This window comes from Hemitrygon akajei, chromosome 4 (assembly GCF_048418815.1).
Source record: "Hemitrygon akajei chromosome 4, sHemAka1.3, whole genome shotgun sequence".
Classification (NCBI taxonomy): Eukaryota; Metazoa; Chordata; class Chondrichthyes; order Myliobatiformes; family Dasyatidae; genus Hemitrygon; species Hemitrygon akajei.
In genome coordinates, this window is record NC_133127.1 from 76,995,764 (window position 1) to 77,008,296 (window position 12,533).

Sequence of the window (12,533 nt, forward strand, 5' to 3'; positions counted from 1 at the left end):
TTGCTAAGTTTAATTCCAGATAAGTTTTTTTTAATCTTGCATTTCAAGTAACTCCAGTCAATGTAACACAAACGTGTTCCTTCAGAGAGATATATTTTGTAATCGGCTGTCGTTCAATGGGAACGGAGAAAACATCTCTGCTAGCGACAGACTTCCAGAATAATCACACGTTGGATCTGCACGTCTTAATGAACGAAAGTCAGGAGCAGCTGCTACCGCCACCTTTTGTTTTCATTTTAGTTGCTGAGTTTCCTGTCAGGACGAGAGTATTTCGGAAGTTGTTGCAAGGTAGCGCCCTGTGGTGTTCGCGAGGTGGGGTGGGTGGAAAGGTTCTCCCCAGCGGACCGGGTGCTGGGCCGGCAGGGAGGTGGGAGGGGGGGTGCGGCGGACGGCTCCCGGCGATTCTCCCGGGGGTAGCTGCTGGCACAGGTGAGGGAGGGCGTGTGAAGGGCTGTTCTACCGGCGGACCCCGGGGGCTGCGGGCGGCTTGATGTTGCCGCGGACTATCTGACCGGACTTGCTGTCCGCAGCGCTGCTCCTCCCGCCCACGCCGATCGAGTCCGTGTGATGATGGCGGAAGCCTGGATCCAGGAGGAAGAGGAGGAGAAGGAGGTGCGAGGGGTGAGCGACAGGGACCCCGGCTTCAGGCACCGCTCGGCAGCTGCCAGACGGACCGGCGCCTCCTTAGCAGGTAAGCTCGGCGGGCTGGCAGCGCCCCGACTCCCCTACCGCCCCAGATCGGGCTTAAGGAAGACTTAAGCCATTTCTTGCCCGAATGGCCAGTTGTTCTTCCCCTCCCCGCTTCCTCGCGGGCAGCTTAAGAGTCTGTCACTTGGCCGAGAATCGAGTTGTCCCGCACACAACTGAATCCATGAGCTCTGATTTATTTTAAACGTTGGACGGGGGATCCGTGTGTTTTATATTGATTTGCCCGGCTCCTTGCTCATTAAATAAGCTTCTTTTTTGTTTATATACGCTGTTAAATGTTTCCGACTGTGTCTCCGGCGGCCCCTGCATTGATGGCCAGCTGGCGGGGTGTGTTGGCCGAAGATGGCGAGGCACCTTGGGTGGGTGGATGGGGGCAACTGGGTGGTCAAAGCCCACCCTTTCAAACCCTGCTATACCCGCTTGAACCCGGGCTTCAGATTTATTTCCACTCGCTCCCTGACAGTTGTGCCTGCCTGTCTGACTGGTTTTATAGTAATCAGCACACTGAGTGAACGACATTAGGCGGGGTGTTATAGCTTGCTTTGTAAGTGCTCTGTGTTTGAACTAGAGGAGGGTGAGATGTTCATTTCGAGTTTATTCAGTGGAGGTCTCTTGTTGGCACCGGGTAAATAGACCCCATTTATTTCTCTCCACCCCCCCCCCCCCCCGAGCATGCCGCGTTCTGTGGATACTATCCATCCCTTTGACTAGATTGTGAGTTTGGACAATGAATGCTAGTAGACAATTTTAACAGCTGTTGGAATACTTAGTGGTTGAGCACAATTGATTAGGAATTGGATTGTTATCAACTTCTTCACAGAGCAGTTTAGTTAAGAGTTGGACCTTAAGTAACCTGGATCCTTTGAAGCAACACGCACAAAAATGCTGGAGGAACTCGGCAGGCCAGGCAGCATTTATGGAAAAGAGTGAACAGTCGACGTTTTGGGCCGAGTCCCTTCGTCAGGGCGAGTTCTGAGTTGCTCGGTTCCTCCAGCATTTTGTGTGTGTTGCTTTGGATTTCCAGCATCTGCAGATTTTCTCCTGTGGGTCAATAGTATTTGACTGGGACTTGGATTTTACTAACCCGGGTGTAGAGATTCCTATTTATTTCATTTCTGAACTCAGCATTTTTCTCCGCAACATTTTCACTTTTTTTTGTATTGAACAAAGAAGAAAAAATAGGGACCAAAATTAACTTCAGTAAATTAGATGAATGGTTTCTGCTTTCAGCATTTGTCTTCGTTCTGGTGAACAGTTTTAGGATTACAAATCCAGCACTGTGATGCACAGGGAAATGCATTAAATCGTTGTCTAAATGCGAAACCTTTTGCTGAGATGTGAGATTTGTACTCCTCCTGACCTTTAGTTTTTGTACTTTAATTGTTTTTGTTTCCATCCTGTTTCTTCTGATTGCTGCTGGACAGTGATCAAGAACCTAATTAGTCCATTTTCCCTTGGACTTTAAATGTCAACATTTACTTGGCTGTGAAGTGTGGAACATCACCTTCTCAACCAAAGTCACCAGGACTTGTCAGATACATTGCTGTCACAGCTGGAGATTCTGCCCAGTTTGTGGAGCAGACTCAATGGGCGAACAGCCAAATTCTACTCCCCTGTTTTATGGTCAGTTTTGTCTCCTTTATTGATGCAGGGATTATAGCCCATAATCTGCAGCCTCATCTGAACTCAGGTTTTGAATTAGGGTCTCCTGATCTGTGAAGCTGGGTACCTTTTCTTCCAGATCAACAGTAGAGCTCTCCCCCCACCCCACTAAGTGTTTTCATAAATAGCCAATGGTGTAACTTGTGTTTGACTGTGTCTGCCCCACAAAAAGCAAACAGTCAGTAACAGCAGTATCTTACAAAGTGTGCGTAACACATGTAACACCTAAGTGTCAAGGAGTGATGATATCTGACAAGAGAAAATTCAGCTGTGATGCCGTGAAATTCATTGGCATAATTATCACTGAATCACCATTGACTAGAAACTGTACTGGAGTAGCCATATATACATTGCAAGTACAAGAGTGGATTGGAGGCGTGGAATCTTGCAGGGAGTAATTCACTTCCTAACTCAAAGTTTGTTAATCATCTACAAGTCTAAAGTTAGGAGTGTGGGAGAGACCATAGCCCGTCATGTGTGGACCTTTTAACCTACTCTGAAGGTAAATCTGAACCTTTCCTCCCAAGTAGCCCTCCATTTTTCTATGTGCCTATCTAAGAATATCTTAATTGTCCCCAATGTATCTGTCTCTCCCGGTACCCTTGCATCATGTTCCACAAATCTTCTACTCTCTGTGTAAAAAAGAATTGTTTATTTTTTATTTATTTAGAGATACAGTGCAAGAAAGGCCCCTCCCGCCTCTCGAGTCGCATCACCTAGCAACCCCCAATCCAACCCCAGGCAAATTTAATTGACAATGACCAACTAACTTACTAATTGGTACAACTTTGAACTGTGGGAAGAAACTGGAGCATCCGGAGAATTCCACAGGGCGGATGTACAGTTTCCTTACAGATGATTCTGGAATTGAACTCTGAGCTGTAAAATACCATCCGGGCGTCTTTCATATTCTGTGGAATGTTGCCTCCCAGGTGCCAGGGTCAGGGGTCGGGTCCACAACATTCTAAAGGGGGAGGGTGAGCAGCCAGAAGTCTTGGTACATATTGGCACCAATGACGTAGGTAGGAAAAATGATGAGGTCCTAAAGAGAGAATTTAGGGAGTAGAAAGCTGAAAAGCAGGACTTCCAGGGTAGCAAACTCTGGATTGCTGCCTGAGCCACATGCTAGTGAGGGTAAGAATAGGATGATTATGTGGCTGAGGAACTGGTGCAGGGGGCAGAGTTTCAGATTTCTGGATCACTGGGATCTCTTCTGGGGAATGTATGACCTGTACAAAAGGGGTGAGTTATACCTGAACCCATGGATGACCAATATCCTTGCGGGCAGATTTGTTAGAGCTGTTGAGGAGGGTTTAAACTAATTTGGCAGGGGGGTGGTGGGAAATGGAGTGATAAGGCTGTCGGTTTACATGCAGAGGCAGTGTGTAGTGAAACTGTCAGGAAGGACAGGCAGATGATAGGGCAAAATTGCAGTCAGTAGGATGAACGGCAGTGTAAAAGGGTGTCAAAATTGAAAAGGGTGATGGATCTAAGACTGAAAGTGTTATATTTGAATACACACTGTATACGGAATAAAGAAGATGACCTTGTAGTGTGGTTAGAGATTGGCAGGTAATATGTAGAGAGCAACACTGAGTCATGGCTGAAAGAAGATCGTAGTTGGGAGCTTAACATCCAAGGAATCACATTGTATTGAAAAGACGGGTAGGTAAGCAGAGGTGGTGGTGTGGCTCTGTTGGTTAAAAATTAAATCAAATCATTAGAAAGAGGTCCAGATGTTCCAGGGTTGAGTGAAAACCTGTTGTGCTTGTAGACAAATTGGAGTGGATCCAAGCCACTTCTCAGACAGGGGTCGATGTGATTCATCACCAACCTCACAAAGCATTTCATCACAGTGGATACAATTGCTACTGGATGATAGTCATTAAGGCAGGTGACCACGTTCTTCTCAGGCACTGGTATAATTCAAGCCTGCTTGTAACAGGTAGGTACTTCAGACTGCCCAAGTGAGAGGTGAAAGAGATTGGTGAACACTCCAGCCAGTTGATCAGCACAGGGCTCAGCTCATCTGGGCCAGATGCTTTCCATAGATTCATCCTCCTGAAGGATGCTGCAATGTCAGCATCAGGGACTGAAATCATAAGGCTTTTGGGAGCAGTGGGTGTTCATGATGGTTCCTCCATGTTTTGACCATAGAAGGCACTGAGCTCATCTGGAAGCGAGCCCTGTTGTCACTGATGTTGCTTGATTTCACTTTCTAAGAAGTATTAGCATTCAAGCCCTGCTACAACTGTCAAGCATCCTTTGTTGAATCAAGTTTAGTTCAGATTTGCCAGCTAGCCTGTGAGATGGTTTTCTGGAGATCCTACCTGGACTTCTAATATCCTACTTGGTCGCTAGACCCCAATGTCTCTGATCTGGCCCTCGGCAGGTTGTGGATTTCCTGGCTCATCCAGGGTTTCTGTTTGGGGAAGGCTCTGAATGATTTTGTGTGGACACACTCGTCTACGACTGTTTTAATGAAGTCCATGATAGCCGTGGTGTATTCATTCAGATCCACTGATGACTTCTTGATCACGGCCCAGTCTACTGACATGAAGCAATCCCGTACCGCTCCTCTGCCTCCTTCGTTGTCCAAATCTCTGGGTGCTCTTTAGCCTCTGTGTATGCAGGTAGGAGAAGAACAACCAAGTGATTCGATTTCCCGAAATGTGGTCTGGACATGGAACGGTAAGCAGCACTTGACTGTTAGGTGTTCTGGCTCGGGGTAACACGAATATGACAAAACCGCCACATCAGAGCACTGGATTTCAAATGACATGTTGCTACAGCACCATTCAACCTGGTGTCTTATTGCTGTCACATTCCTGTACACCACCTCGTCACCAGTCTTTCCTTTTACAGTTGTTCACTGGAATTCAGAAGTATGAGAGGGATCTCATTGAAATGTCATAGGACTGAGATGAGGAGAAATTTCTTCACATGGCGAAGAGGGTGGCGAATGATAATGAACCTGTGGAATTCTCTATAACAGAATTCAACAGGACCAAATTTGTGAACATTTTTAAGAAGGAGGATTTGGACTTCTGGACAAAAAGAGGCATTGTGTGATATGGGGGAGAGAGAGAGCATGCATATGGTATTGCATTAGAGGACCAGCCATTGCTCTTCTGCTCTCTTTATGTTTCTATCTCCTGCTTTTGCAGTTTTCCTCGATTTTAGATGGTTTGCAACAGTTCCTGCAGAAGATGAACGCGGCAGATATACAAGTCACGTGTACATGCTTCCTCCTTACCTTGCTCCCTTCAGCCGGAACATTTGAATCTGTAACACCACGTGAGGTGCAGATCTCCGAATTTAGAATCAGAATCAGGTTTATTATCCTCAGCATGTGACATGAAATTTGTTAACTTAGCAGCTGCAGTTCAACGCAATACATAATATAGAAGAATAAATAAATAAATTTACAGAATACATATATTGAATAGATTTAAAATAATGCAAAAAGCAGACATAATGTATATTAAAAAAGTGAGGTAGTGTTCACAGATTCAATGTCCATTTAGGAATCAGATGGCAGAGGGGAAGAAGCTGTTCCTGAATCGCTGAGTGTGTGCCTTCAGGCTTCTGTACCTCCTACCTGATGGTAACAGTGAGAAAAGGGCATGCCCTGGGTGCTGGAGGTCCTTAATAATGGACGCTGCCTTTCTGAGACACCGCTCCTTGAAGATGTCCTGGGTACTTTGTGGACTAGTGCCCAAGGTGGAGCTGACTAGATATACAACCTTCTGCAGCTTCTTTCGGTCCTGTGCAGTAGCCCCTCCATACTAGACAGTGATGCAGCCTGTCAGAATGCTCTCCACAGTAATCTATTGAAGTTTTTTGAGTGTATTTGTTGACACACAAAGGAGTTGTTACTCCTTTGTATGACTATTTCCAGATACAGGTACTTACACATGGAGGAATAAATCCTGTCATTTTGTGCATTCTCTGCAGAGGCTTGATCTAAATTGATCCTAGCGCTCCAAGTAGAGCATGATAGAAGTCTCAAGATGTGTATTGATTTATTGTACCTTGAGTACGGTTTATGAACAAGCCAACCGGAAATGGCATAATTTCTACAAAACACCAGATGTCAACTTGTTTATTATCTGGACATACAGCAGTTCATTTTGGCCTTGCAGCCTCACTTCCTACAGCTAATTTGGGGCCATTGTATTGACGAAAAGTGCAGACAGGAAAATCACTTCCTGCATTCTCAGCAGAAACTATACAACGTGCTCAGTTAAACTGTAACCTGATACATCGAACCGTGAAGAATGCTGGAGATGGCCAAATTTAACTCTTTATTTTTTTTGTTCCTTCAGCACAAATCCAACAATAAATGAAGAGAAGTAAAAATTTCAGATGTATGAGAGAGTGCCACGTCCTAATCTTGGAACAACAACTGCTTCCATTTATGTAGTGACTTCTGCCATAGCAAAGATATCCAACTGTTATCAAATAAACCTTAATGTTGTGTTTCATGGCCAATCATAAACACAAGAGATTCTGCAGAATCTGGAAATCCAGCGTAACACACACAAGATGTTGGAGGAACTCGGTAGGTCAGGCAGCATCTATGGAAAGGAATAAACAGTGGACATTTCAGGCTGAGACCCTTTGTCGGTACTGGAAAAGAAGGGGGAACAATCCAGATTAGGAAGGTCAAGGGTGGGGAAGTAGTACAAACTAGAAGGTGATCGGTGAAGCCTGGTGTGGGAGAAGGTAGGTGGGGGAGGCTAGGATACGTGGAAAAGGCAAAGGGGTGAAGAAGAAAGGATCTGACAGCAGGGGAGAGGGAATAATGAGAGAAAGCTAAGGAGTAGGGGGACCGGGGGAGGAGATAGGCAGGTGAGGAGAAGAGGTGCTTGGGGACCCAGAGTGGGGAATGGCAGAAGGGGGAGGGGGGAAAATTACCAGACATTTGAGAAATTCATGCCATCTGGTTGAAGGCTACCCAGACACAGTCTGAGGTGTTGCTCCTCCAACCTGAGAGTGGGCTCATTGTGGAAGAAGAGGACGCCATGGACCAACATGTTGAATGGGAATAGGGTTTGGAATTAAAATGGCTGGCCACCAGGAAATCCTGTTTGTTGCAGATGGAGCGAAGGTACTGGACAAAGTGGTCCCCCAATCTACTTCGAAACTCACTGATGTAGAGGAGGCTGCGTCAGGAGCACCGGGTACAGTAGATGGTCCCAACAGTGTTGCAGGTGAAGTGTTGCCTCACCTGGAAGGATGGCTTGGGGCCCTGAATGAAGGAGAGGGAAGAAGTGAATGGACAGGAATAGCACTGTCCACTTGCAGGGATGTGTCAGGTGGGAGTGACGAACAGACGAGGGAATCCCAGAGTGATCCTTGTGGAAAGCAGAGAACTGTGGGGGAGGCTAAAGATGTGTTTGGTGGCAGAATCCTGTTGAGGATGGCGAAAGCTGTGGAGTATGATGTGGTGGTTCATGGGGTGGTAGATAAGGACAATAACATCTCTTTCCTATTAAGGTAGCAGGAGGAGGGTGTGAAGGCAGATATCTGGGAAATAGAGGATGTGGGTGAGGGCAGCATCAATGGTGGAGGAAGGGAAGCCCCTTTCTTTGAAGAAGGAGGACATCTCATATGTTCTGGAAAGGAAAGCCTCATCCTGGGGATCACATGAAGGAACTGAGAAAAGGGAGTGGCATTTTTACAGGTGACAGAAGTATAGGCAAAACAGCAGATGGCCAGTGACTTGAATGAAAGGTCTAAAAGGAGGAAAGTTAGGTGAAGAGGTTTAGGAATGAGATTCCAGGGATTCAGCTAAAGGCATGGCCACTAGTAGTGGATGATCAGGAAGCCAGCAGTGAAGGAATGATAATATCTCAAAGCTTTAGGACTGAAGGCAAAAAGGAGGAGCAAGCCCACGAGAGTACCTTACACCTTTGCGGTGGGAACTATCAAACATGGTGATTTATGGACAATGCAATTAAAACTGCATTTCCTGTAATGGGGCATTATAGTTATATGGCTTCTGTGTTACCATTCACTAGCTAGAATCTATTGGATCCTTGAGTATATTGTTGCATTAAAGATGTTGTAAAAGAATATATGTGTATATAAATATTTACCTTGGGGTTTTTAAGAGAATAATATGACTATTTTGTTTTTATTTAATACAGTTCTGTTGTCAAGGTATCACTTAGTTATCTACTGCATGTTGTTTATTTTGGATTGACCTACTGAATACTGTTTACTTTGGACTGTGTCAAATTAAGCTAGTTTTCATAGGTTAGAAACAAGTTTGAGCCCTGATCTCCCTGGAGTTCATTCTAAATAAAGGTAGCAGTCAGTCAGTTTAGTCCAGTGCCCGTGAGTGAGGAATGGAAAACTCATTCTTGGTCAGCCTTCGAATCACTTTCTGTTGCCTTGTGGAAATATGTGGATTTCAGAATCCGGTGAGGATCAGATCTGGCTTGGCTGTGCTGGTGTAGGATTTTGTGAATAAGTTATATGACAGTCGCTTTATGTGCTTAACGAAAGCCACAGACCTTTACTTCCATTACAAACAAACCAAAAGCAGTCGCCTTACACTGATTACGTCAGACACCGTCTCTTAAAGTGAACACGACTTGGTGTTCGTGAATGATGTGGAACAGTTTCTATAATGAACAATATGTGTCAATCTGTCACCCATTACATTACCCTGCACAGGCCCCCTCAGAATTCCCCAAGGCCAGCACTGTGATCTGTCAGAGCCAGCTTGTGTCCTATATGCCTTGGTCGGAGTAACAGCAGGTGCCTCTGGCTCATCCCGGGGTGTGCTGACACACACGTGGTGATGTTGTGATGCAGGGGGTATGGTGGTAGAACCATCCAGGTTTTGGCCGTTAAGGTGATCTACAGAAATACATACAGGTTTAACCTTCCCATCTACAATAGAAGTCTTTTCACACTGTTCCAAAACTCGGAATGGGACATCGTAAGGGGGCTTGAGAGGGTGTTGATGTGCATCATGGCAGACAAAAATGAACGAGATAGACCATAGGTCAGTTGGAACCCAAGGGTGCTGCGTGCCATGATGGAGGTAGGAATAGGTGTAAGAGAATTGAGTTTACTGAGGAGGGCGGAGCGCTGCTGAACTGCCAACCAGGTGGATGTGTTGTCAGGAATAAAATCAGCCAGTACCCATAGTGGCTGTAAGGACTGCAGGTCGTTTTTGGAGCCGTTCTGAGCCCCAGCAGGACACAGGAGATAACTCTGCACAGTGGGGAGCACCCTCAGAACAGCCCTTAAGGAACGGTGAAACTGCTTGCATTGGATTTTGGGCGATACACCGTGATGTGATGCAATTTAACGCCAAGGTTCTGGGCCGTTGCCACCCAGGAGTCTGGCGTGAATTGGGGACCACAATTGGAAGAAGTATCAGATGGGGTGTTGAATTGAGCCACCCAGGTGTTAATGAATGCCTGAGCCACATCCTCAGCCAAATTTAACGCTAGACAACCTCTGACCACCTGGGGGTACGGTCCACCATGGTAAGGAGATGTATGAAACCATGTGAGGGGTGGGCTGGACCAGTCAGGCCCACATTGACATGGTCAAGGGGTCTCAAAAGGTGCCGATGCTGTGAAGGTTAATTTTTGCCCACTGACACTAAACACAGGCTGCACTCCAGTCTCGCACATCCTTCCTAAGACCCTGTCGCACAAAGCAACAGGTTTCTGTGAAGCCTTCCCACCTGGAAGCAAGAGGCCATGAGTGGAGTTAAAAACAATACACCTCCATTTTGCTGGCACAATGGGACAAGGGCAGTCGGCTGAGACATTGCACAGGAGAGAAACTCCTGCATCCCTGAGACATCAGCCAACTGCAGGCCCGTGACTGCTGTCCTATACGCCTGGACCTCTGGGTCAGTACTTGATTGGCTGCCGTGCCGGCATTGTCAACCCCAATGTGTATGGCATTGACGGTGTGAGAGGCAATCAGCCGCAGCATTATTTTTCCCTTCGATGTCATGACTTGCGAAATATAGGCCAGGGGGTGTTGCAACCATGCAGACCAAAGGGTCTGATGCTTTGGTCACCACGTGCACGAGGGGTTTGTGGTCAACGAACACTGTGAAATGCCGATCCTGCAGTAGAAAACAAAAATGGCGTACGGCCAGATAGAGACTGAGAAGCTCGTAGTCAAACGTTCTGTACTTCCTCTGGGGGGAGATGGAGGATGGTAGGGGCAGAGCTGCCAGTGTACAGCTGCCTCACCCCTCCAACCAACAGCACCCACAGCGTCGTTTGAGGCATCAGACACATTGGGGAGCGGGTGTGGCAGTAGGGTCCTGTTTGAAAGAGCTCGTTTGGTGTTGTCAGGTGCTCAGGTCATGTTCACTGACCACTCAAACATATCGTGGAATGAAATGGTGATAGAAACTCCTTATCCTTTAAAACTCTTGCAGTGCTTTGGTAGTGCAGGGCAAGGGGAAGTCCACAACAGCGGCTACTTTTGACAACAGAGGTTGTCAAACTCAGCCTTTGTACTGGCCAGCTTTTCTGAGTCTCAGCTACACACATGGGCATGGACTGGTGAGCCGGTTGTGGAAGTGTGCTCGACCCCATGCCTTGTGACTGTGGTGGAAAATGTGGGCTTGCTGAGGTTTGGAAATTTGCCCAGCAGGAGAGTGAATTCACAAGTTGTGGTGCATACACTAGACAGAATCGTCATGGGGAATGTACTGAGGGTACAGGGTAACAACCCAAAGTCCTTTGCGTCCACAAGCTGGCTACTCTTAAAGTCTACTGACATTTCTTTGGCGCACAGGAAACATACGCCGAGTAGAGGTCTAGCAGCTCTAGCCAATACAAAGTCCCACGTATAGTGTCGTCCATCATTTCGTGTCCAATGTCTGGATCCTGCTGCCATTGGTGACTTCCAGCAAGGGTCCATTGCTCTCTGCCTTATAGTCAATGGGCAATGCCGGCAGCAGACTTACTTGAGCATCTGTGTCACGTAGGAAGCATTGCCCTGAAAGGTTATCTGTAACAAACAACAAACCATCCTAACAGCTAAAATCCACTGTGTTCCCAGACCTCCCACATCCCAATATACTGGCACAGTCAAAGCTACATGGCAGTCGGCATTTTTGGCGTTCCTGCCGAAGCGTGTGTGGTAAAAACATAGATCCGCCGTTGTCTAGTTTGGAGCCGCAGACATGAGTCTGCTGGAGGCTCTGCTGGCTGGGAAAGGAGGGACAAGATGCTTCTCTGCCTGGCTGAGTGTTGACTATCAGTCATTTTAGCAAGCTCTCTACAGTCCTTCATGGGTATATTGGCAAGGACTGTGTGAACTTGATCAGGTATTTGTTTCATAAAGAGTTCTTTAAAAATAAAACAAGGATGGTGATTGCCCTGGAGGGATACCTGTAGCATGTGGTCCATTCGTTCTGATGGCCTAGCGTCACCTTTGTCAGGCAAGGAGAGCAACTGTTTGGCGATCTCAGACTCAGAAAGCCCAAAGTTCAGTATTAGGTGAGTTTTCTGAATGACGTATTTATCATGCGCAGGTGGGTCTTGAGTAGACACCACTCTGGCTGCAGTGAATCTACTTAGAGGTGCTACGACATAGTAAAACTTGAAATGGTCCTTGGTGATTTCTCACAGTGCGAACTGGGCTTCCACCTGTGCAAACCTTACGGGAGTGTACTGCTCTCAAAACTTAAGCAGCTTTAAAGTGATGGCATTGTTTGACATGTCGTTGAGTAACTCTGGAATCATCCGAGAATATCAGGGTCACTGATGTAAGATTTGTGGATAAGAAATGCGAGAGTTGTTTTATGTGCATAACAAAAGCCATAGCCCTTTAATTACATTTCAAGCAAACCAAGATCGGTTGCCGTACGCTGACATCGTTACATCAGACATTGTCTCTTAAATTGAACACAATAACTGAATGCTGGTGTTTGTGAATTGTATAGAACAGTTTCTCTTAGGAAACATTATGTGTCATTTGCGGCTCGTTACATTACCCTACAAGTGGCGCCTGTGCTTGAATAGCCTGAGAACTGTTTACATGAGTAATAACCAGGAGCATGAAGTACTAGGGCACCACAGTAGCATGGCGGTTAGTGCAACGCTATTTTCAGCTTGGAGGCGTCAGAGTTTGGAGTTCAATCCTGGCGTCCCTGTGGAATGCGT

General features: G+C 46.5%; 1 protein-coding gene across 3 annotated transcripts in view; it reads left to right on the forward strand.

Annotated features, from left to right (window-relative positions):
- Positions 1-399: 399 nt before the first annotated feature.
- sh3d19 (SH3 domain containing 19) overlaps positions 400-12,533 on the forward strand; it is a 132,582-nt gene continuing 120,448 nt past the window's right edge. The window contains exon 1 of one of the 3 annotated variants that reach the window (XM_073042902.1): positions 400-691. In XM_073042902.1, the coding sequence (XP_072899003.1) occupies positions 568-691 (124 nt within the window). In that variant the 5' untranslated portion in view covers positions 400-567. The remainder of the gene's footprint in view (positions 692-12,533) is intronic. The other 2 variants (XM_073042900.1, XM_073042903.1) reach the window with 2 other exon arrangements.